Source organism: Atractosteus spatula, chromosome 11, assembly GCF_055471065.1.
Source record: "Atractosteus spatula isolate fAtrSpa1 chromosome 11, fAtrSpa1.hap1, whole genome shotgun sequence".
NCBI lineage: Eukaryota > Metazoa > Chordata > Actinopteri > Semionotiformes > Lepisosteidae > Atractosteus > Atractosteus spatula.
In genome coordinates this window covers 15,589,758-15,613,976 of record NC_142716.1, presented here as the reverse complement: position 1 = coordinate 15,613,976, position 24,219 = coordinate 15,589,758, and the positions used below count along the sequence as shown (strand labels likewise).

General features: G+C 41.6%; 1 protein-coding gene across 4 annotated transcripts in view; it reads right to left on the bottom strand.

Moving 5' to 3' along the window:
• Positions 1 to 24,219, bottom strand: part of mast2 (microtubule associated serine/threonine kinase 2) — a 172,267-nt gene that overhangs the window by 12,104 nt on the left and 135,944 nt on the right. For 2 of the 4 annotated variants that reach the window (XM_088927342.1, XM_088927343.1), the window contains exons 6-19: positions 23,375 to 23,450; positions 21,167 to 21,187; positions 19,043 to 19,121; positions 17,015 to 17,169; positions 8,872 to 8,947; positions 8,183 to 8,392; positions 5,650 to 5,751; positions 4,348 to 4,480; positions 3,744 to 3,811; positions 2,557 to 2,642; positions 1,762 to 1,970; positions 1,228 to 1,366; positions 690 to 822; positions 165 to 330 (exon numbers count right to left, since the gene is read on the bottom strand). In XM_088927342.1, the coding sequence (XP_088783468.1) occupies positions 165 to 330; positions 690 to 822; positions 1,228 to 1,366; positions 1,762 to 1,970; positions 2,557 to 2,642; positions 3,744 to 3,811; positions 4,348 to 4,480; positions 5,650 to 5,751; positions 8,183 to 8,392; positions 8,872 to 8,947; positions 17,015 to 17,169; positions 19,043 to 19,121; positions 21,167 to 21,187; positions 23,375 to 23,450 (1,653 nt within the window). The remainder of the gene's footprint in view (positions 1 to 164; positions 331 to 689; positions 823 to 1,227; positions 1,367 to 1,761; positions 1,971 to 2,556; positions 2,643 to 3,743; positions 3,812 to 4,347; positions 4,481 to 5,649; positions 5,752 to 8,182; positions 8,393 to 8,871; positions 8,948 to 17,014; positions 17,170 to 19,042; positions 19,122 to 21,166; positions 21,188 to 23,374; positions 23,451 to 24,219) is intronic. The other 2 variants (XM_088927344.1, XM_088927346.1) reach the window with 1 other exon arrangement.

The window sequence follows — 24,219 nt, the reverse complement described above, 5'->3', positions numbered from 1 at the left end:
TTTAAAGCAGGCAAATCTTATAGGAGACAATGTAAATGGACAAGAAAAATCAATGTATTTTTTAAATGTAAAATTAGTTCAGAGCAGAGAAAGAAAAGAAGCTAACTTTCTCACTTTAACAACAACTTGTCTTGGGATGTGTCTGGGATGTGTCAGGCACTCACCGCTGATAACCTGACCAAACAGCTCCTCCGGTGTGTCTCCAAAAAAGGGCGCACAGCCCACCAGGAATTCATACAGAATCACACCCATTGCCCACCAGTCCACTGGTTTGCCATAGCCCTGTCGCAGAATGACCTCTGGAGCAATGTATTCTGGTGTGCCGCACACCTGTCAATCAACAACACACAGCGGTTGGACTCAATTTATATATTCATAAAGTGACTTACACATATGTGTTAGAACAACGTTATACACCTGTTTCACTCTAATGTCCCAGATATCCAAGATTTTGTCTGTAGTACATCAGAAAGCAGTTACTTTTCAAATGGTAAATATGTTCAGTTACTTTTTATCCACTTTGTATCAATGTACAATTACTTCTATAATGCCAATTACTTTTATAATACAGTAAGAATAATTAAATGGCCATCTGTGACATCAGTACTGGTACAAACATACCAAGTGCAGAAGGAAAATGTATTCAGAGATCACAACAGTGTGTTCATTTAGTATCTTGACAGCTATACCTGTTTGTCCAGGAACTCCCTGGCATCCTTCTCGATGTGCCCCTCATACAAGTTGGTGGTGAGACTCATGAGGCCAATCTTGGAGAGCCCAAAATCTGTCAGTTTGATATGTCCCATGGATGTGATCAATAGACTGCAGTCAGAAGAGAACAGAAGCCCAGTAAGCATGGGAACAGAACATTCAATGCCAAAGAAATACAAGGTCTACCCCCTACTGCATAAAACCTGTTTGAACAATAAGCACTGTCAGGATCACATTAGCACCTGTGTTAAAAATGCCATACCATATTCACCCTTTTCAATTAAATGTGTGTGGATATGCAGAACTTAATTCAAATAAAGCACAATTTAAAAAGCAAACAAAGAATAACAAAACTAAATAATATAACCTCACTAAACCAATGCCACCAGCCTAACTGCATTCCACACAAATGTCGATATCATGTCCACTGCAGCCTCTCATTGTGTAGAAATTACAACAAACACGGTATCGTTTTTGGCCACCTCGTCTGATTGGCTAGAGAGCTTGGAACCTCACTTGTCAGGTTTGAGGTCGCGGTGAACGATGCCGTAGTTGTGCAGGTATTCCAGCGCCAGCACCGTCTCTGCAAAATACATCCGTGCCATGTCTACTGGCAGGGCACCAATGTTCTTCAGCAGCGTGGCGCAATCTCCCCCTGGAGGAGAGTACAAAGCACAGCTCCATGAGCCTCATCCCGTTTCCAATGCCAACAAACACAAAATAAAACCAAGCAGCAAACTTCTACTGTACCTTTCCCCATGTGTCTATCACTACTTCTTATATTCTCGCTCCCTTGCAGCCTAGTTAGAATAAAGCCAAACTCCCTTCTCAACGGCTTCGTCATGGGTTTATTTTAACCACTCCACTACAAGCATTTACTCCAGATAAACAAATCAATGAAAATTATTTTATCAGCCCCAATGAATTTGCCAAATGCACAAAGAAAAAAGCAAGTTTACAGAACAGATGCACTCAGAAAAGAATGGTTTTATGGATTTAATTTAAGTAGAAATGGTTTGCTGAGTGCCTTGTAAGCCAGCGGTTTAGTACCTTCCACATATTCCATGACCATGCAGAGATGGCGCTTGGTTTCAAAAGAGCAGAACATGCTGACCACAAAGGGGTTCTCAGCAAAGGTCAAGATGTCTCTCTCCACAAAGGCCTGTTGGATCTGATTGCGCAAGATCAGGTTCTGCTTGTTGATCTTCTTCATGGCGAAGCGCTGCCGGGTTTCCTTGTGCCGGACCAGGTAAACAGCACTGCACAGGAGGAAAGACACGGGGCATGGTCAGAGTGATGCGCTCCCACACTCCACAGTGCTAGACACCTCATACGGCACTGTTCATCATTTTACAGGCGCATAAAGAATCTAACCGGATTATTACACTTTTCTGTGTGTTTTTGTTCAGTAAGGATTTTCACTGGTTGGCTGAGAGAAGATTAGCTGAAAGCTGGAGTGGACGTTTCTTACACAGGAGTAAAACTGCAACAGAAGGTCCCAGTCACAGGTTATTAAGATGTGAAATGGGAACATTTGTAACGCTGTCTCTTTGTGATTGTTTTGAAAAGGGTTTTCAAAGCAGATTTGAAAAGTCTGTTCAGCTCATGTGCTCTCAGAAAAGACAAAATAAATCCTCTTTAATGCAAAAAAAGTGTTTTCCCCTTCTGCTGCTTTACTTTCCCAAGTTGCTGCGTCACTCTGAGTCAGTTTCACTGTGCTAAGTCTGCACAAAAACATTTAAGAATGTCACTTTAGGCATTTGGGACATGTAACCATTACATTACATCAGTCTTTTTTCCAGGTTTAAAAAAAATGTGGTGTGATGGATCAGAGTTCAGACCTACCCATAAGCTCCATTGCTGATCAGCTTGATGTTCTCAAAGTCCTCCTCACGCGGTGTTTTCTTGACCTGGACCGTGGCCCCGCGGCTCTGTAAATAATTATAAATAAACTATTTTTATGTAGCCCCTCAAAGTGCTTTACAGAACAACAACAAGAAATACACTTTGACAGGAGATAGTAGATGGGGGTAAGGAATACAGTAGGAAATCAAATGGGTAGTCACAGAACCAGTTGAATAAAAGCCCTTCTAAAAAATAAGATTTTGAGTCAAGATTTGAAAGAGCTCATTGAAGGTGAGTCTCTGATACCTTTAGGGAAAGAGGACGATAATAACTCAGGCAGGTGCTGAGGTGCCAAGCCATACAGAGCATGAGGATTTTGAAGTCAACACGAAACCGGACAGGAATCCAGTACAAGGACTCCAGGAGATGAGTAATGTGATCACTTGCACTAGACCTGGCCAGGATTACTGTAGTTTGTTCAATGTGGATTTAGATACCCCAGCGAGTATGGCGTTACAGTAATCAATTGGAGAAAAGACTGAAGTGTTGACCAGCTTTTCCAAAACAGTTAGTGAAAACATAGGACGTAGGACGGCAGTTTTGACAATACTGTATGTTGCACTTGTGGGTCAAATATCAACTCTGAATCAAATACCATCCCCCAAGTTCTTCAATTTTGAAACTCAAGTACAGTGCAATCCACAGATAGGCCTACAGCATTTGCTTTACGTAGTTGATGGAGTGTGCTGAGAAGCAAGACTTCAGTCTAGTCTCAATTTAGATGAAGGACATTTTGAGTCATCCATGTTTTTATGTCAGAGATACAATTAGAGAGAGCAGGGACAGCCACATCAGTGTCAGGTTTGGTATGGACATAGATTTGACTATCATCAGTGCAGAAATGATATTTTAGACTACGTTATCTTAATAGCTGACCAAGTGGGAACATTTAAATGCTGAAAACTAAGGGGCCCAGGGAAACACCAGCCTTAACAAGTCCAATTTCAGAACTAAAAATATCATCAGTCCTGGTCCCCCCCCATGTAAGGCATTGGCCCTGTTTCTGATACTGTTCAACCTGTAAGGTACCACCTATTGCTAAGCAAATATTGACTTTATTTTTTTAAAACATAGCAGAGTTCTGAGAATGTTTGCTCCTGAACGTACACGGTCTTCACTGAACTCACCTCTACAGAGTCATCCGTCTCAGGGGTGTCTGGATTGCCACTGTCATAGCTGCTCAGCTGGGCCATTTCTACAATGAGTTACAAGAGGAGTCGCATGGTTACACTCTGTGAGAAATGCCTTGAGTGCAGTGCATAATCACAGCTATAGAAAGAACTGGATTGACAGAGGACAGAAAGCTGATAAAACACCAAACTTTCCCTTCTGCAACAAAGGCCACTTGCAGCAATGGTGTGCACAACTGTAACCAGCCACAGTAAGGGTGGCAGAAACTGTTCCTAATCACCCATTCATAGAAAAGCAATGGTTTTCACTTCACTATATGAAATATGAAGCCAACATGATGGTAGTGAGATGGGAGCTTAAGGTCTATTGAACTTCCAAAGCACTCACTGTTCTCCAGTCATGCCCCTGTTTTCTCTGGATCAGCCTTGTCAGAATAAAACTCAGCAGTGCTAGTGCAGGGATAGCAGGTGTGTACAACACCAGAAACCAATCACAAAAAGGAGAAGGCAGCACCTTCATCTGGACCCCTACACCTATGCATTGTCCTGTTCTTGGCTGACATCCAGTGCAGTTTCATTTTCCCGATGGAAGTGCACTCACCCTCCAGGGGATCCCTAGTGAGACCCAGCTGGCTGATGATGTAGCGGGGAATGTCGGACTTGATGCCCTGGCCCTCCTTAGCATGGCCCTCCGCTGCTTCCAGCAAGTGGTAAAACTCCTCAGGGTCGAACTCCTTCATGAGGGAGAGAGAGAAAGAGCAGAGTCAGAACTGCAACCCCACCTACTGTACAAGCAGCAAGAGCCCTTTGTTGCCTTAAACCACAAACCACCAGCAGCAGGCCACCTAAACTACAGCCAAGCACGGACAGCATCACAGCTGCTTATATCGCTATTCTATTTTCAATATTGTTCTAGGTCGATATCCATACACATATTTTTTTGCAGTAAAAATGTGTGACAAGAGGGATCTTTAAAATCTCATACATTCTTCCCATCATAAAACACTCTTTGTCCAAGAATCTCATTAAGACTAAGCAACCACCTTGACTTATACAATATTATATCCCTCGGTCTTAAAGCTTTATTCTAGACTTGGACAGGTTGCATGATAAATGAGATGTCTCAGTCACGCATGCCTTTTTTTTCCAACTTGCACAAAACAAAAGACCTCATCACTTGAAAAGCTTATTCTTTTAGTAGCTCAGTTGCCTTTGCAGCGTTTCTTTACTGCTGTAACTAAAACCATTCTCTAGGATGTCACAGTGTCAGCTGCACACGATTAGTCAACATTACAAATGTAAGCATGCCCCAACAATGCCCAGCGCATCCTCTGCAGAGCGACAGACTGAATATCAAGTGCCTGAAGGCAGGGGGCAATGGCTTTAAAGGGAATAATAAAGCACACGGCCCCCCGCGCTTCCAGACAGGCTGATAGTTTCAGAGAGCTGGTCTGATTAAGGAGCCACTCTGGGACAATGAAGAGAGGAACAAGTGAAACAGGGGGGGCTCTCGTGTTGGATGGATACAAATAAACTGGCAAAATGGAAAAAATAAACAGTGACGTGGAGACATTCAACCGAAGACAGGATGGATTTTCATGAAATGATTGAGAAAACAACTGGCAAAACAGTGAGGAACAAGTCACTCCAGCTAGAAACCTAAAGATGACTATGAGAAGTCTATCTTACATACTTGGCAGATTTTCCAGTAAGAAGAGTTTGACATTAAATACAATACAATGTGAAACAAAACACAAATGAAAAACTGATGGAACTATTAAGGACGTGTCCTCATTGCTGAATATTACTAGAGGTTAGAATCCTTGACCAGGTGGTTCTCTCAACATGGTGAATGTAGGTCAAGGTGGAAGACAGAGATGAGCCACCCCAGGCCGACTCTTACCAAACACTCCAACAGGCGCGCCGGCCTGGCGATGATGATCATCAGTTTCTTCACCAGCTGAGTGACGAAGGCCACCTCCGCGCTCTCTGACCTCTCGTGAGCCTGCAAGTATATGCACTGTTACCAGAGCAACGACAACCTGACTATGAGCAATACCGTCGACCACCTATTAGGATTTAGGAAGGTAGAAGCAAACATGGAATGAGGCACTGAAAAAATATTCAACTGACATTGAGTAAACAAGCAATATAAAAAATACCTACAGTATGAGTTAGAATCGGTTATTGAAGTCAATATTGTGGAAAAATGTGCAATGGTAATAAAATTTGTGGAACATTTGCAAAAAGGAGACTTTAATCTCCATCTGGTCCTGAACGAAGATGACTGAGGATTAGACAGACTCCCTGATAATGATTTGAGGAGAAAAAGTTAAGCCTAAGTAAGCAACGGGCAGTGGCTGACATTTTTTAATCATGTGATCTGCTAATTAGTCATTTCCTCCTCTTTGACCAGGTGTTAAAAAAATTCTGAATATCCCTTCTATTCCCTGCCGGCTATCCTTGGGGATGTTTGCGAGACGAGTCATGAATATTAAGATATCCCACGGCAGGTCGCTAACACAGCCTGCTCACTGCACTGGCAGGCGCAGATAGGCTCCAATGATTCTTAATAACAATACCGCAGGAGGTGAAACCATTCAGAATCAGCATATCAGTCACCTCCGCTAGCAAAGGTTCAGATATTTACACAGCCAGAGAACAAAACAGCTAAGAGTGTGTGCTTCTCACATAGTGAGATAAACAATGGCACATGAGGACCACAAGGTAAACCTCAGTGTAAATGTTACCAGCTTGGACATGTATGTAGATAATACACACAAATACACAAACTACAAACCACTATATTACTTTATGTCCACTTGAACTAGACAACTCGCAATTTAAAAATGTATGTGTTCACGTTTATGCACAAATTATAGTATCCCAGTTTGGAAGCAATGCAGAAATGTATCTGATAATTTAAAAAAAAATGCAAAACGAACTCAACTGCCAAAGCCTCACTCGTAACCGTCCTCCACCTCCGATGCTCCAGAATGTGATGCAAAATCTCTTCCTCCTCCAGTCTCCGTTGCCACGAGACCCTGGACATCTTAAATGCTGTTCTGTTTACCTCGGACTGCCCCTTGGTCCTACAGCATCCTACGCTTTTCGCGCCAAGTAAGCCAATGGAACCTTGTGCTACTGTACACCCTAACACGATCACTCCAATTAGAAAGCCCCTAGTGATATCATTCTTGCTCCTGTATTGCAACTGCGGGACTGCTTTCCAGATGCTCCAGCTCTAGTTTTGGACTGACACAAGCCTAGTGCTGCATTCGTAGACATACCAACTGGAGCCAGAGGTGGGATCACTTAAAGAACCCCCCTCTTTGCACGCGCACGCGCCCACCCGCCCATGCTCCAGACCCCTCCACCTACGGTAGTTGTCTGAAAGACGCATCCGTCACTAACTGTGAGTGCTGGGGCGTGAAATTAAAATCACGATCCTCCCCCCTCCAGGGATATCGGAGGGGACCAATGGGAGCAATAGCTTGGATATGAGCCCCTAGGCACTGTAATTGAGCTAACAGAGACACACAGAGCTGGAGTTGTGACTAATAGATTTGTGACAAGTCTAAAGGAATCTGCCCCTGTGCTTCTGTATAAGCCCAGCACCACGATGTTTACACACAGTACATCACCTTGACTTGAAAACAACAATAACAAAAAAATCAGTTCCAGACATCAGGCTCTTCAGAATCCTAAGAAGTGAAAATCCTGACACCATGTTCTACAGCTGACAAAAACATAGATTTATAATACACTACTCTGGTATTTGCAATACAGAACCTACATTCAGCAATGAAAACCTATTCAGCAAATGACATGAACCTACAGTATGTTTAATAAAATAAAGAACTAATCATTTTGGCAATGCCAATATATTTTGCTGTTTAGTCAATTTCTAAGAAAAATTTTTCCAATTTGACCCAAGGTATCAGTGATCAACATAACTTTGTTCCTAATGAAGATCTCTTGTGGATCGAAATGCTGATTATACAACAGTGTGCTGTTAAAACAAATCTTTTATGGAGAATGTGGAATAAGAAGTAGGTATCCATATCAATTTAATACCAAATATGTTTTCTCTTTTTGTAGTGAGAACTTTCCCATTTTCTGAAGTGCAAGGGTTTAGGTGTTGAAGCCTGAATTAATTCAGCAGGAGACAATGATCAACTACAGGACAGAAAGATGGTACTGTGGAAAAATGTCCTGCAAGTGAGGAGGTTGAGCCACTACAGGTCTAGCAAGTTACAACCTTTTGTAGATAAGTTGGAATCAGGTGTTGGATGTTTCATCTCTGTCACCTTACCTTGAGTTTGGTTTTCTGCTTCATAGTTGCAGAAACCTGCAGCTTTATAGAACCTAATAAAAGGCTGCACACAGGAAACCTCCTTTCGTTTCTAGCATGAAACACTCATCCACACACTTACGTCCTGGAGCAGCTTCTCAAGGTTCTCCTGCAGCTCGTAGAAGTAACGGGAGGTGATGAGGCCCTCGCGCGATTTGTCCAAACAGTCCCGGGACAGCTCGATCAGCTGGTGGTGGATGAAGCTCAGGACCCCATCAGCCAGAGGCATGACTTTCTCGGGGGCGTTGGAGGCGATGAACTCTGCCAGACGCTCCTCCATCTGGGCTGTGGCCTTTGGGTGGCAAAATCGGCATTCAGAGCGCCATCACTGGCCCCTCAAACTCCACACACATGTAAGACGCACACAGGCAGAAAACATAGGCTTACAGAAGCAATATTAGGCACAAATCATAAGGAATTGCCCTCGACCAAAAGGGCTGGGTGAGTGTACATGTGCAAGCAGAGATGTCACATCCAGGAAAACGATCTAGAGTTAAAATATATTTCTGCATCCTTACACCTTTGAATAGAAACATTCTAATCCCTATGCCACCTGATTATTAATATATTTTTATACAGTGAAAGAAAAATGATAATCAACGGCGTAATGTATAGCGACCTGGATAAAGCAACTAGAATATGAAGTATCATCTTACCAATCACTGTTTAAACTAGACTTAGTGGTTTCACACTGAAAAGCCCTAAGAAGGCACTTCCTGAGACCCTGTCACTCAGGTGAGCTCACTCCTCTTCTGGGCTGATGTCACTCACCTTGGGGAAGCGCTCCTTGTACACATGGTTCATCATCACGATCTCATGGTCAAAGGAGATAGGTGACCGGCCGGGACTGCAACAGACACGAGACAGACTCAAAATTCAAGAGATCACTGCAGTACACTCCAATGAAGCAACAACATTTGTATGTATCGAAACAGCAGAAAACCACAGCCACCGCAGGCAAACAGACGGAGGGATTGCGTTTTTTCAAGCTACATGGCAGAATGTTGCTTGTTGCCCATCTGGATAGGTTTGATTCAGTGATACTATTGTGTATCATAAGATACAGTCAACTCATAGTCACAGTGCCGTCTTTCAATTTCGTCTTTATTTCGTCATTCCAATTTGAATAAAATGCTTCACAGGAGATAGACAGGACAGCCGGACAGGCAAATTCACCCATGCAAATCGACAGGTTTGGGTGCAACTGGATGTTACTTCATTTAAAGACAAAACTAACACTGAAGGAATCTCAGCATGACTTTAAGTTAAGGTACTGTACCAGGTCTAGATATCTATCAACACTGAATGCACTATCAACCCTCTAATAGAGGCACACAACCGAATAGTCCATTTCTAAATCTAACAAAGTCACTAAAAATATACTGACATGTAAAGTATGTAGCAGTTGTCCCTGACTTGCCAGTGATACTGTATGCCTATTATGAGTTAAATCACATCTCCAAATAAGAGGAATTACCCAAAGAGAAAAAGAATGCATTGTCTTAGAGAAGGTGATCAAAACTGCATATGATGTTAGAAGTATGATAGGTGCTTTCCTAATGATGAACCACAAGCAGCACAGTGTTTTGTCATTGCAGTAGAAGTGAGCAGGTATTCAGCGGCTGGTCGATGGAGTTTCATCAGCTATTCCACACCAGTGACAGATGTGTCTGTGTGAGTCACCGCAGGCTGTGCTGCATATGACAGCCGAATGAGGTAATGCGTTAGGTCATCGCAAGTAGCTCAGGAAACCAATTACTTGCTTAATTGATTGGGCACAGGCAGATTGCTGCACACAGGTGCCGTTTATAACCTTATTCATACAAACTGTGGCCCCCTGCCCTCCACAAGTTTGCCAAATCTCATCCAGATTGACACAAACTTGCCACAAGGAAAAATCCAGTAATTAAAACTCTGTACTAAATAGTTATTCCTAGACCTGGCTTTTTTATTCTACAAAAAAATTTAAAAACTAATTTCTTAAAAAGGTCAGTTTTGACTTAGATTGATTTGTTGCCCAAAGCTGCTTTTATAATTGTCAAATATGAAGAAGATTGATTGTGCATTAATTTTAGTTAAAAATAAAACTGTAATTTATTAAACTTATAATAGAGGGCAGTAAGCTTACAAGTCTTTGATGGAATTTATAAAAAACATAAAAAAATGACTATAAAGTGAGGTCCTGTTCATTAATACACTGCTTCACAGATGCAACTAGATACTGTATCCCTAATGCAAAACACTATTGTTTCAAAATTGACCTTGAAAAAGACCTTCAGCTCTTTGTCTTGGTATCTGGTGTATAAAAAATAAAGATGTCCAGGCTGTTTATGTACATTTGTATTTACGCACTTAACGAGAAAGAGGAAAAGGGCTTTTGCAGTGGATATGTCAACAATGTCTGTTTAACTACCTCCTGGCTCATGTCTACAGTTATTAACCGCCAGAGTGGTGCGACTGTGAATTTCCTAGTTTATCCTCACTCTCTGGAGTTTTCAGCGTAGAAGTAGTTATCTTTGCATCAGGGATCCTATTCCATTAGCATTCCCTGCTTAGCCCCACTGTTCCTCACTGAAAAAGGCTCCCATCACCCTACAATGAGCTGGTACTGGCGTTAAGGAGGTCAATCAAGCAGTCCCAACGCCCCAGTATTTTGAGAAAGGAGTCTGACTACCCATGGAACAACCTAACATTTATGCTATGCACATGTACTGTACATCATTTTTCTTTCCCAAGTGAATACTGTATATTCTACATTAGGAACAAATAAAGATTTATTCCATGCTGAAAAGAAAAGAGAGATGTTGTCTCTCTTCTTTTCAGCATGGAATAAACCTTTACTTGTTCTTTTGCAGCTTATGCATGCTGATGCAACTACCTACTTGAACGGCTACCTGCTTGAATATCATACATTATGTACTTCTATCAACCTGCAGTACTTATAGTGTGTATATATGTGTGCATGGATCTGTATACTAACACACATTATTTTATACCTGAAGAAGTTATAAAAAACTAAAAGGTATAAAACTCACACTTGAAGAAGGCTCCATGGCCAAAACGTTGTGTTTTCTTCAGCATGGAATAAACCTATTACTTGTTCCTTTGCAGCCTATGCATGCTGATGCAGCTACACACCTGAACCACATTATTTTATATGTGGATTTATAAAGATTCTGAGACCTTTTCTAAACATTTTGAGATGTTAGATTTTATCTTGGACTTTTACTGTGCTGTGATACAAGCACAATAATATTTTTAAGAATACATTTTCCAAATGCAATGGCAACTGATTCTAAAAAAAAAAACTAAATCAGAAAACAAAAAATTATCGTAGCTGTAAATAATAGAGCGATCCTTTACACTGAGACAGCTCTGCCAGCATTGCAAACACAACTGGGGAAATTAAATACCTAATTGACCATGACAGACGGGTGAAGCAAGGTAGGGTGTCATAAGCACACTGGCTCACAGTCTTCCCTTGCACAATCAGCCGAGTAATTACATGGATAATTGATTCACCAAGACCCCCAATACCAGCTGATGAGTTACCTCACAAAGCCCTGAGATCACTGACTTGGGAAAAACAAAGAAGAAATTTATCACTCACTTCACAGGAAACTCAGTCTGGATTTGTGTCCGGGGAGAATGAGGTCCTACAACAGACTCCTGTGCATCCGTGTCACAGTTAAGAGCAGAAGTCGTTAGCACCTGGAGAATGTCATTTAACAAGTGCGAGTGCAATTTGAGCTCTGCCGCTGAGACTTTAATGTGCAAAATATTTGGTTTCCAAGATGAAGGTTCAAAACAATACAAAATCATGAAAAGGCAGACTGCATGGGAGGACTAGTCTTTGTGACTGAAAGATCCTGACCCTGTAGTTGGCTTTCTCCTAAAACATCAGGATTTTACACTTTTAATGCTTGCTTGGTAGGTTCGTGAACACACAACGAAACATGCTTCTGGAACAAAAGCCCAGACTCCTATGCTGTCCTGAATCAAACTGAAAAGGTTAGCAATGGGTTTTATCTGTGAGAATTTAAGGTAGGTCTACACAACTACTCTTGTGATCTGTGATAATTCTGAATTCAGGTACCAGATCTTTGAAGAATGACATGCTCAGCCTCCAGTGCCACCTGACTCCTGTAGAGGTGTTTTCTATCCAATGAGCTAACAGCAGCTTGTATCTATGGACTGGATTAATTGTTATCAATCTGTATGATGGTTTCCTCTAGACTGTACAGAGTCAGATCTGGGGGTCTGGGTTGGTACTGTATCACTTTACACAAAGATTTGTGGGAGTGGTGGCACTGTGGTTAAGGATCTGTGCCTGTGGCTTGAAGGCTGCCGGTTCAAATCCCATGGCCAGCAGAGGAGTCCTACTCCATTGGACCCCTGAGCAAGGCCCTTAACCCCAACTGCTCTAGAGGTGCCGTATAAATGGCTGACCCTGCACTCTGACCCCAAGCTTCTCTCTCCCCGCCTGTGTGTCTCATGGAGAACAAGCTGGGGTATGTGAAAAGACAAATTCCTAATGCAAGAAATTGTATATGGCCAATAAAGTGATCTTATCTTAAAAGAACCCACCCAGCTATATTGTTAAAGCCAGTATCCTGGCTTCTTGCAAGACAAGGATAGATTAAATCCTTGGCCCACTTAGATGGGCCAAATTCCCTCCTCTCATGTGTAATCTTTCTTATGCCCCAATGGAGGTCTCCTGTGTAATAAGGTGGATCTAACCTGGGCTAACTGACGAACCTGGGCTCAGACAGGCTACAGCATTGTTCTTTTGACAACTTGGCTTTAAAATTACGATCAGATTTCTTTATTTTTCATGGCTCTAATTAGTTTGCCTGGGCTTTCTCCCCTGTGATTTTCCTTTATGAGGAGAGATTAATTATTCTGAACATGTAACAATGAATAATTTGCTGTGCACTGTAAGCTGGTAATGACTTCACACCACACTCATATAATATTTATAGATCTGGTTCACAGCCTAGAGGTGAGAAGTTTTCATTCACTAGAGGAAGGCTTGACTGTCTCTAATAGTGAGCAGTTTTCATTTATAAATTCTCTTTTGGTAGAAACAAGCTTGTTTGTAGATCAATCTAAATCCTTTTAGGTGTTCAACTCAGTTTTTCATGTGTGCTGTGAAAGCTGTTATGTGTCTTCTACAGGAAGAAATTGAGGATAAAGGAATTTTTGAAAATGCTAAAAGGAATTAAATATTAAATTTACAATGATGAGGCCCATTTATACAGTAGGACATTAACTGGACAAATTCAGGTGAAACACCTAGCCACAACCCTCTAGTGTGCAGCCCAAAGCCCTAACTAATGGTCTTTGCTGCTTAATAAAGTTGTGATCATATGTCTTCACCTATTGTCTTTCATAATGAATTGTGCATATTCAGTTGCTGTAATTTGTATTATCTATGCAACGTGTCAGCTTCCATTGTTATTCCCAACACTGCATATGAATTCTTTACATAAAGATGTACAGGTAGTGGAGAAAAAAATGGAAAACGTTTAGATAAATGAGGGACTCTAAGTACTGTATCTTGAAAATAAGGGCTTCTACCCTGGTGTGGCTTATGTGTTAAAAAAAGCACATAATATCCTAGCACCCTTGAGTCATGTATAAAAATGTTGGACAGGCCCGGTTGTCTGTAATTACGGCTGTGTGGATGCAAGAGGAGACCTGTGACTTTGAAAGAGGAGTGATTGTTGGTGTACATTTTGTAGGAGCTTCAATGACCAAGACTGCCCAACCTGTTAAGGTGAGGTGAGGTCAGCATGGAATTCCAAGGAAAAACATCATCAGCAAAGGGCAAGAGTGAGTGGAAGAACACACCGCACGACTGTGATACTTTTGCATTTGTTCAGAAACAGATGAGCAACTGCAGACTAATTGACTGCAAATTTCAACCTGGGGTGTAGGCCCCATTATTTGTACACTGTTAAATACCACTGAATCAAACACAAGCTTGATGTTGGAAGAATTCCTGTCCCTCCTTAACTCCTTAGGTTGTAGTCAACATATAACAGGACCAACACACGTGTACAATCATACACTAGACTTAATTATCACACATGGAGCTGATATTTATCATATATTAGTCCATCCCATGGATAACTCTTTCCCTGACCACTTTTTAATTACTTTTGAGATTCAGCTACCCCCTGTAGTTTCCAAGGAGAAGATTATTACGACACGGCACATAAATAGGGGTACTTCTTTAAAATTTATGAACATGATGATTAATGCTAACTTCATCTCCAATACTAATGCTGATGAAATCACACATAACTATAACACAGTGGTGAGACAGGCCCTCAATGAAATAGTCCTGTTAAAGACTAAGGTAGTCAAAAGCACCAGACACTCTCCATGGTTTAATGATCACGCATTGTTACGACCCCAAGTGTCTAGGGGTAAAGGGGTGTAACATTTAAGATAGTTTTTGGATGTAGGTGGGTTCTGGTGAGGGACGTAGGAAGCGTGATAACAAGTTGGTGCAAAAGTGATTATTTTAAGGTGAATAAGTGACTGGTACGTAATAGGACACAATAACACACATGGTAAGGGAACCAGAGCGGTGCCAAAGACAAAGAAAAGAAAATAACAAACAAAATTGAGCTGGCTAAGAAAGTGAGGGAAAGCTGACCTAACTACAAAAGAAAACCCGAAACACTCTGTCTTCGGCGTCTTCATACGCCGTAGTTAACCTTCACTGACTACCCAAAACCATACAAGACAAAAGGCACTCACCCATACTAAACTAGTGTTACTAATACAAAAATCAACTATGTGTGCAAATTGTACCCAACAACCTAAACTGACCCTATACACAATAGTTCACACAAATACACAAGTCAACTACGAATACCAATAAGGGAAAAAGGAGAGTAGACACAAGTAACTGTACAAAAGAACACAGAGGTTGATACAATACGTCTGGGCAAGGTAATGGCTAAATAAAGATAAACACACAAACGAAAGTACGAGGAGACGAACATAAACCAACAAACCAACAAAGCCGAAGCTATACGAATACACACACAAAGCGAAACAAATGAAAACGAAGAAGCTAAGCTGAAGCAAAACCCAAAGCGAAACAAAACCGAAGCTGAGCCGAGCGGGACTGAAGTCAAACCAAAGGCCCCTTCATTCAGATAACCTCTAAGTTATATACTAAATAAGCTGAGTTCTGATTGGCCGAGAAGCTGATTGATGATGATGTAATACAGAAACAATGGTGTAATGATGGACCAATGGGGGAGGGAGAACAATCAAGGTCAGGAAGTGCAGAACATAGCAACAAAACACACATGGACCACACACTGGGACGTAACACACATGATCTCTTAAACAGGAGTGCCGCAAACTAGAGAGCAAATGGAGTTCTACTGGTTTGCAAGCATTCCAGTCGGCATGGACTGATAGCCTGCAACAATGTAAGAAAGCCGCAATATATAGCTTGTTCTGCTTACTACTCTGAACTTATAGAAAGCAATAAAAATAACCCTCGCTACCTATTTAGGGCAATCCAACAGTACCAGCTATCCAACTTTAGCAGTGATATTTTCATGGACTTCTTTAACAATAAAATTAATATCCTCGGACTTCAAACACAATCAATCAGGCTGCAAACAATTCTGGTACAAAAACCTTTTCAGTGTTTTTCAATTAGTTAATGAACAAGAACTGAAGAAATCAATTAAGACAAAATCAACCACCTGTCCACTAGATCCCATCCCCACCCAACTAGTTAAAGATTCCCTCTAAGTACTGGCGGGATTTATAATTAGTATGATGAACACGTCCCTTGCATCAGGCATTGTACCTGACCAATTTAACATAGCGGTTGTTAGACTGCTACTTAAGAAACCAAATTTGGATCAACAAGTTTTTAATAATTACAGACCTGTCTCAAATGTCCCATTTCTATCTAAAATTCTTGAGAGGATAGCTGCGGCCCAACTTCTGGATTCAAATAATATACTTGAGAAATTCCAATCTGGTTTCTGTCAAGGCTACAGCACTGAAACTGCATTAACAAGAGTTGTAAATGATATTCTGTTAGCAACTGACACGGGGAATGCAACAGTGCTTGTGCTTCTAGATCTTAGTGCTGCCTTTGACACGGTTGTCCACTCTGTTTTGTTACACAGGCTTGAGTCTGAGGTTGGTCTATGTGGACCCATCCTTAAGTGGTTTACCCCCTATTTAACTAACCGTTTTCACTATGTGATAACCTTCCAGGTAGATACATCCGTTCTGACCAAACTATCCTATTCTCCTCCCCACATGTCCAGATGGTGCCCAAGCTGGGCATCTGAGTTGGATGCTGCATCACTGCCATGGATCCAAGAGGGACATCGTGGATACAGCTATCATTTAGGAGGATTTGCTGGTCTACAGAAATCTGGATGAGTACTGGCACACAGAAGGACATGATGGAAGACCTAATACTCCTCATTTAGTACTTTTTTCTGAATTGCATAATGTTAGCATGCCCAGAGGAGTTGGGCAGCCAGTTGACCTTGGACCCCTAGAGGGTTTTTTTTCTCCTTGCTGAGGAGGTTTTGGTTCCTCTCCTCCACCGTCTTCTGGCCTTTTCTCTTTCTGTATCGTAACGTCATGTATTGTCACACAGCTTTGTTAAGTGCCGTGAGCAAACCTTGTTGTGAAAGGCGCTATATAAAAATAGATTGAATTGAAGACTTTGTCTGAGTCAATTAAAATGATCCGAAAATCCAGTCACCTGGAAGGCACAGGGATTGTCACCAGAAAGATTTATTGGCATGTGTAGGCAGTTCAGGCCCTCTGTCCGCAGAGCCTGCGGGAGGCGGCGGGAGATGCAGAGACCTGGCCGAGGGAAGCGCAGAGTTAAGGAGGCTGCACCACTGACCTGAGGCTGCGGGAGCGCGGGCGCAGGGCGGGGGAACGGCGGCCCTCCTCGTCTGTGATGCTCTCTGAGCTGAAGTGCTTGGTGAGGAAGTGCAGCTCGTCGGCCGTGGGCTGGAAGGGCAGCTGGTGCAGCTTCTCCTGGGATGAACATGATGACTGTGAGAAGCAGAGAGGGAGGGATTACAAAGGAAGAAGGCTGGAAGCGCTGAGAAGGGGCGGCTCGCGGGCTCAGGCTACGCGGGCAGAGCTGCTCCCTAACCCAGGGGGCAAAGAGCCGAGGCTATCCCCTCTCACTCCACTCGTGGCTCAGCTAAACCTCAGCTCTGCGTCTGCTATGGCAGGGACCTGAGAAGGCCCTAATACACACCAAATCCTAACAGCAAGGAGAAGCAATGCGGTTTTGCTCAGATATGTATGTTTCAGCTTTTTTCAATCTAAACGTCACTTTATACAATCAGCCGGGGGTTAAATGTCTTGGGGAGAGAATTGTAATTGTCACCATAAAGATTATCCTTGCAAACATGGAAACAGAAAAGTGCTTGGTTAAGGATCGAATCCGATCGTGATAAAAGAAGGCTTGTTATCTCTATTGCTTTTGGGAGTTACAGGGTGAAATGATAAATTCAACTAATTTGGTACATAAATAATTGAAAAGAATCAAACCTTTGAATTTACCAGAACAAAATACATAATGCTCTAATCAGCTTCTGAATGCAAGGCCTTGTTGGTCTCTGCCACCACTGTGATGCTTTGCCCTAAGAAATGTGAAGGGGGAATGTGAAGTTCCCCCAAAGAAATTTGCAAGATATCATGGGACCTAATGTACCATAGGTTTGTTCCTCCAGTCAGAATAAACAGCGCTTGTGTGCTGTGATGTCTGAAACTGGAATGTGTTCTCCAGGTTCTTTAGGGTGCAAAGCTTAAACTAAAGCCAACCTTATTGTAAATTCCCAACCTTTTTGCAGCTGAGGCCCAGCCCGTTTTGATAGTTTAACATCATGGACTGGTTCCTATGGTATCAACTCAAAAATAATTTCTTAAAATTAACCACATTCAAATTACAAATATATAATACTATTGCTTTTACCCATATTTGTTAAGTAATGCAATGTAACTGTTTGGACCTCAATATCCCAAAGACTCATGAAGTAAAACATACTTAAGTGTTGGAAATAAGCTGTTATCTTTTGCTTTCTGCTTTCCTTCTAATAACTCTACTGGTTTGGATTCTAGTTTTTTTTAAGTGCCAAATTCAATTGTACCCATCACTGTTTCATTCCTAAGTATTTCACCAAACACTGTACATAGAGGCTTAGGTGCCTCCTCACTGACAAATTATTTAAACCCTGACTGGCAAATTATTTAAAATTTTTTCTACATAAAACTCCTTATGCTAGGTCCATAAGCACTACCTTTTCCACTCCCACTGCAATCACATTTGTTTTTCCACTATTTCACTATTGTCCAGTCCTTTATGTTTTTGTTGTTGAAATTCAGAGAAACTACCTTATTTACTCCTAGTACCAATCAAATTAGAACTAGTCTGGGTGCAGACCAGAAACATGAATTATGTTACGTAATGTTTACTGTGATATATTGCTTTTCGGGACAGACAAAATTAGTAATCAAGCTCAGATGTAGTTACGGAGATTTATTTCTGCTTACTGTGGCTGCTTGTACAAATGACTACTGCCTGCTAGATAATAGCAGTTATAATTAGCTGCCCTCCATTTGTCACCAGACATTTATCAGAAGGAATTAATATTTTGGGTTGGTGTCAAGTATTTTGAAGCCCTTCACTTTGGAATGAGACTATTAAGTGTATGTGTCACTCTGTAACTAGAGAATATGCTAACATTGGCGAGAGACGCTCACTGTTAAAATAAAACCGTAGCTCTCAGAGATTTGACACAGGCCTGTTGAGAACCACTGTCCTTTGCTTTAAGTTAGACTGCAGGACATCAGCGCTGGGACGTGGAGGGAGGACAGGGACAGGGACACGAGGTGCTGTGCTGAGGGTCAGACTCACCGACACAGTGGAGCTGGGTGTATTGGTGCCATAGCCCGAGGAGGGCAGCGATGCGAGGGACCAGCGGCGGCCATCCGTCCTAGGAAAGCAGGAAGGAGGAGGGCAGTGCGGTCAGAGAGGTACCGAACAATGAGGGACACACACTCCCAGACACTCAAGACAGTGCAGCACACACTAACAGAAAAAGGCACAGACATCAGATCACAAGTTAAGGTTAACACAGAAAGGAACCAGGGGTATTATGGGACAGTACATTTTCAACAGCTGTTTATCTTGTATTGCTCTGTGTTCAGGTTCAACAAGGTGGGCATTATAATAATAATTCCTTATACTTTAACACTCCAGTTAAAGCGCTTTACAGGTAATGGGGACTCCCCCCCACCACCACCAATGTGCAGCCCCACCTGGATGATGCAACAGCAGCCAAAGTGCACCAGTGCACTCCCTACACATCAGCTATCAGTAGGGAGGAGAACAGTGTGATTAAGCCAATTCATAGATGGAGACTATTAGGAGGCCATTGGTAAAGGCCAGGGGGAAATTTGGCCAGGATGCCAGGGTAACAACCCTACTCTATTTGAGAAACACCATGGGATTTTTAATGACCCCATGGAGTCAGAACCTCGGATTTACGTCTCATCTCAATGGCAGCTTTTTACAGCATAGTGTCTACATCACTATACTGGGGCATTAGGACCCACGTGGTCCACAGGGTGAACACCCCTTACTGGTCCCTCTAACACCTCTTCGTGCAGCAACCTGAGTTTTTCCCAGGAGGTCTCCCATCCAGGTACTGACCAGTCTCACACCTGCAGAACTGCAGTGGTTTGCCAGTTGTGAGTTGCAGGGCGATATGGCTGCTGGCAAATGTGAAATTCTGTAAATTTCACATTTCACAAAATGTGAAATTATGTGAATTTCTTCTATAATTAACTTTTGTCAAAGTTTAAACTGATTTAGACCTAAGTGGCTTCTCTAGCTTTAAAAGACAGTGAAAAAGTATGTGATATATCTAATTTACTAATTGTGTACATTATAAGACACACAATCTGGACAATTTGAATGCTTATTTCAAAAATGGGCATAAGACATAAGCAAAAATAACTGAATGAATTCATGCAAGAACTTGCCACACACCAACCACACAGAACACGAATACAGTGCATGCAAACACATTTAGACATTCAGACTCAGCATTCATTGTAAAGACAGCTTGAAACCATCCAAGAGGTAATATCCCAAACTGCTGGCAACAAAAAGCCCAGTAAAGCATGAGACACATTAAAACAGCTGTTTTACGCAGCATGCTGAGAATAATTCTATCCCATATTTCAGACCATGCTGACTAGATACTGCTAAGACACACCTTCACACTCAAAGGAAAAAGAGGTAATACATCAAACAGCTGGAAGTTACAGGACCTATAGACCCATTCTGACGATACTGAGAATTCTAAAAATCAAAATCCTGAAAAAAGTCTATATTGAATATATTAAATAATATTAAATTCTTACATATGACATTTCTGAACATGCCAATAGCAAAAAGTTGTGCGGCCATAATGAATTTCTTTAGAAATGGAGCTACTGCAGGAAATCGCTTAAAAAAGTAGGAAAAAACATCTCAAAAAGAGGTTCTTTCATTTTCTAAACTATATTTTCATTAATGTGATGTTAGGAGGAGAACCTTAGAACTGGCTGAAAGGCTCCAATGGGAAGTGTTTGAGAAGACATTTAAGATGAAGGACACAGAGTTTCTAATATTTAATTCCCCACAGTAGCCAGCCCTCAGTACATCTGCAGCTCACTATTTTCTGCATTTACAAGAAACAGGTATAATTCACAGTGTGTTGCTCTGTACCACATTACCTTAGCATTACAAAGATGTGAGGAAATGTAGGACATGTACATGATTGTTTTCTACAAATGTCAGAAATTTTCTTTGGTGTTTTGTCTTATTGAGGCTTGTTTATTAAATCTATTAAAGGCAGTTAATAAGGTCCTGGCTGTGAGTGGCTTGAAAACCCCGGGTGTAGTGGCAGAGAGGACAGCACACAGACAAGAAGGCCAGCCATGCAGGAGAGCGCAAGGCAGGTGGAGAGAGGGGAGGGATCCTGAGGATTACCTGTCAGCCCTGTGCCCGTGACTGTGTTGGAGAAAGGACAGCGTTAGTGAAACATGACTACAATCCCACAAGCTCACAAAACTGTGCAGAACAGAAACCACACCCAGGACATGCACAACTACACACTTATCTAATGATCTACCAAGATCTCACTAATGATCTCATGATCCGATTGAACACTGAAACTCAAACCAGAGGACACAGGTGAAAACTTCACCGAAAAACATTTAAAACCAATGACAGAAGGCACCTCTTTACCCAAAGGGTGGTAGGAGTATGCAACAAGCTACCCAGCCATATTGTTGAAGCTGATGCTCTTGCATCCTTGCACCCAAACAGTTTGGATGGGCCAGAATGTGTGTTTGTAACCTTTCTTTTTTTTATGATGTATTATTTTTTTGTTTTAGAATTAAGTCTTCAAGAAAAAAAATATGAATGTCGCAAAATAATTTCAATACATCTGGTCTTAATCCCATAGAATTAAACTGCTGGAACCTGAAAGGTTACTACATATTTAGAGTTAGGACTCTTCTTTAATATAATTTAGCACTAATTGAAAAAGAACATATAAAACAAAAACTCTTAAATTGTTAAGCAGATTTGTATAAATAACAAATATCCACACAAGCTGAGACTTTGTTGTTCTGTATATACTGTGTGGAAGGGCAGAGAGGACAAATTCAGATTACTGGCATTAGTTATTCACCACGTATTTTTATTGTGGAAATTCACAGATGTTTGCTTTTGGTATTCAATAACATGCAGTGCAACAACATGGTCCTGTACGGAATCAGAGCACAAGGAATGAATGCTGACAAATGAGAACCATTAGATTGTGCTGGCTGATTTAATTTCCTTTATGCTGACTTGACCTCCACTGCTTGCTGAACAATAAATAAACAATATTGTTGTGTTTATAGAGGGCATGGGCCACATGCACAGCAAAAAGAGCAAATTAAAACTAGAGGGAAGCACTGCTGCTTCCTTTACAAACACCACTGTGAAATTACAAATGACTTTTCAGTAGTATAAAATCTTCTGTTTCGTAAATTGTATTGTGTAAATATTGTATTCACTTTAACATTTTTTATAGAAAGCTAAACAAAAAGTCAAAATAAATACTAAATTCTTGGAAATAAAAGATTTTTTTTTATTAGAAATATTAAGACTTTTAGTGACAGCTTGGGACAGCTGTGTTTTTAATTGTACCAGCAGATGGAGCCACTCTTTCAAAAACAAATCCTCAATGGCCAGATTAATAATAATAATAATAATAATAATTGCTTACACTTATATAGCGCTTTTCTGGACACTCCACTCAAAGCGCTTTACAGGTAATGGGGACTCCCCTCCACCAATGTGCAGCATCCACCTGGATGATGCAATGGCAGCCATAATGCGCCAGAACGCTCACCACACATCAGCTTTCAGTGGGGAGGAGAGCAGAGTAATGAAGCCAATTCATAGATGGGGATTATTAGGAGGCCATGACTGGTAAAGGCCAATGGGAATTTTGGCCAGGACGCCGGGGTTACACCCCTACTCTTTTCGAGAAATGCCCTGGGATTTTTAATGACCACAGAAAGTCAGGGCCTCGGTTTTACGTCTCATCTGAAGGACAGTGCCTGTTTACAGCATAGTGTCCCCGTCACTATAGTGGAGCATTAGGACCCACATGGACCACAGGGTGAGCGCCCCCTGCTGGTCCCACTAACACCTCTTCCAGCAGCAACCTTAGTTTTTCCCAAGAGGTCTCCCATCCAGGTACTGACCAGGCTCACACCTGCTGAGCTTCAGTGGGTTGCCAGTTGTGAGTTCCTGCCCACATCATTTCATGTCGGGAACTCCTTTGATGCCTTAGCTTTTTATTACTATCTCACCTAGCATTTCTGTTAGCTACATGGAAGTATTCACAGCCCACATACTGTAAAAGCAGCCAGACTGATACTGGTAAGCCAGAGGTCTTCTATTGAGGTTTTAGCTCCTTCAAACATTAGCTGCTCATTAATTAGGAGTGGTACCTAAACTGCTTCAAGTGCCGGAAAGCAGGGGTTTGGTTTTAATATAACAATGGGAAAGAGGTTTGTGTGCACAAGGAATGAACATCTCACCTTTTGAAGTGGAAAGAAGAAAAGCAAAGGGGTGGCCTGTTCTATAAAGTCTGTGATCTGACGCATGCTGGATGAAGGCGCAGTGCGTTACACTCACCTACGCGCTGGGACGAAGGAGAAGTGTGCCGCAGTGTTGGGGGAGAAATTCCGGGGGCTGTCCAGGGGGCTGCTCCCTAAGACACAGAGACACAGACAGTACTGTGAAGAGAGCTCAAGAGCGTGGAGCCTTCCTCATTTTTGATCACTTTTGAACCTCAAAAAAGACAAACTCTCTTTTCTTTTCGCAGGGGGGTTGAAAGAAATGGATGTAACCATTTACTTTGGAAGCAAAGGATGATTTTGAAAGAACCGGAACAACACTCCACTGATCGCTAAACCACTGTTTCTATGGCAACCTAAAAGGCTGATGAAGATGAGTTTGGTCTCAAAAAAGGTCCAAGGTTGTAAACATAAATTTTATAATAATATCGTAATTTTCAAATTACAAATATCTGGATTCTACACTCCTGATAAAAAACATCTGACAAAGAATCATTTAGTACAACAATGCTTTTTCCAGATGCTTCTTGAAGCACCAAGTAAAGCTCTTACCAATTCCTAGTCATATTATTTATTGGCTAGAGATGCAATATACAAAAATAACACTGAAGAGAATGAATCAAAAATAAATATTCCCATATATACCTTAGATGATAAGCCTGAGTTAAACTGATACTACACAACTGCCAGGAAAAACACTATGAACATTGCAAAAAACAATGAAATAAAAACATTTCTAAAAATCCAGCAGTAAAAATATGTAGTGTCTCTGACAAGAGAATGGCTCTCCGTGAGTGATGGACCAGAAAGACGTTGCAGGTTACCAGAGTTAAGCGGTGCCTCAAACATATCCTGTTATTCAGAGGAGGGTGAGCACATGTCAAATCTGGGAGCTTTGCTTCA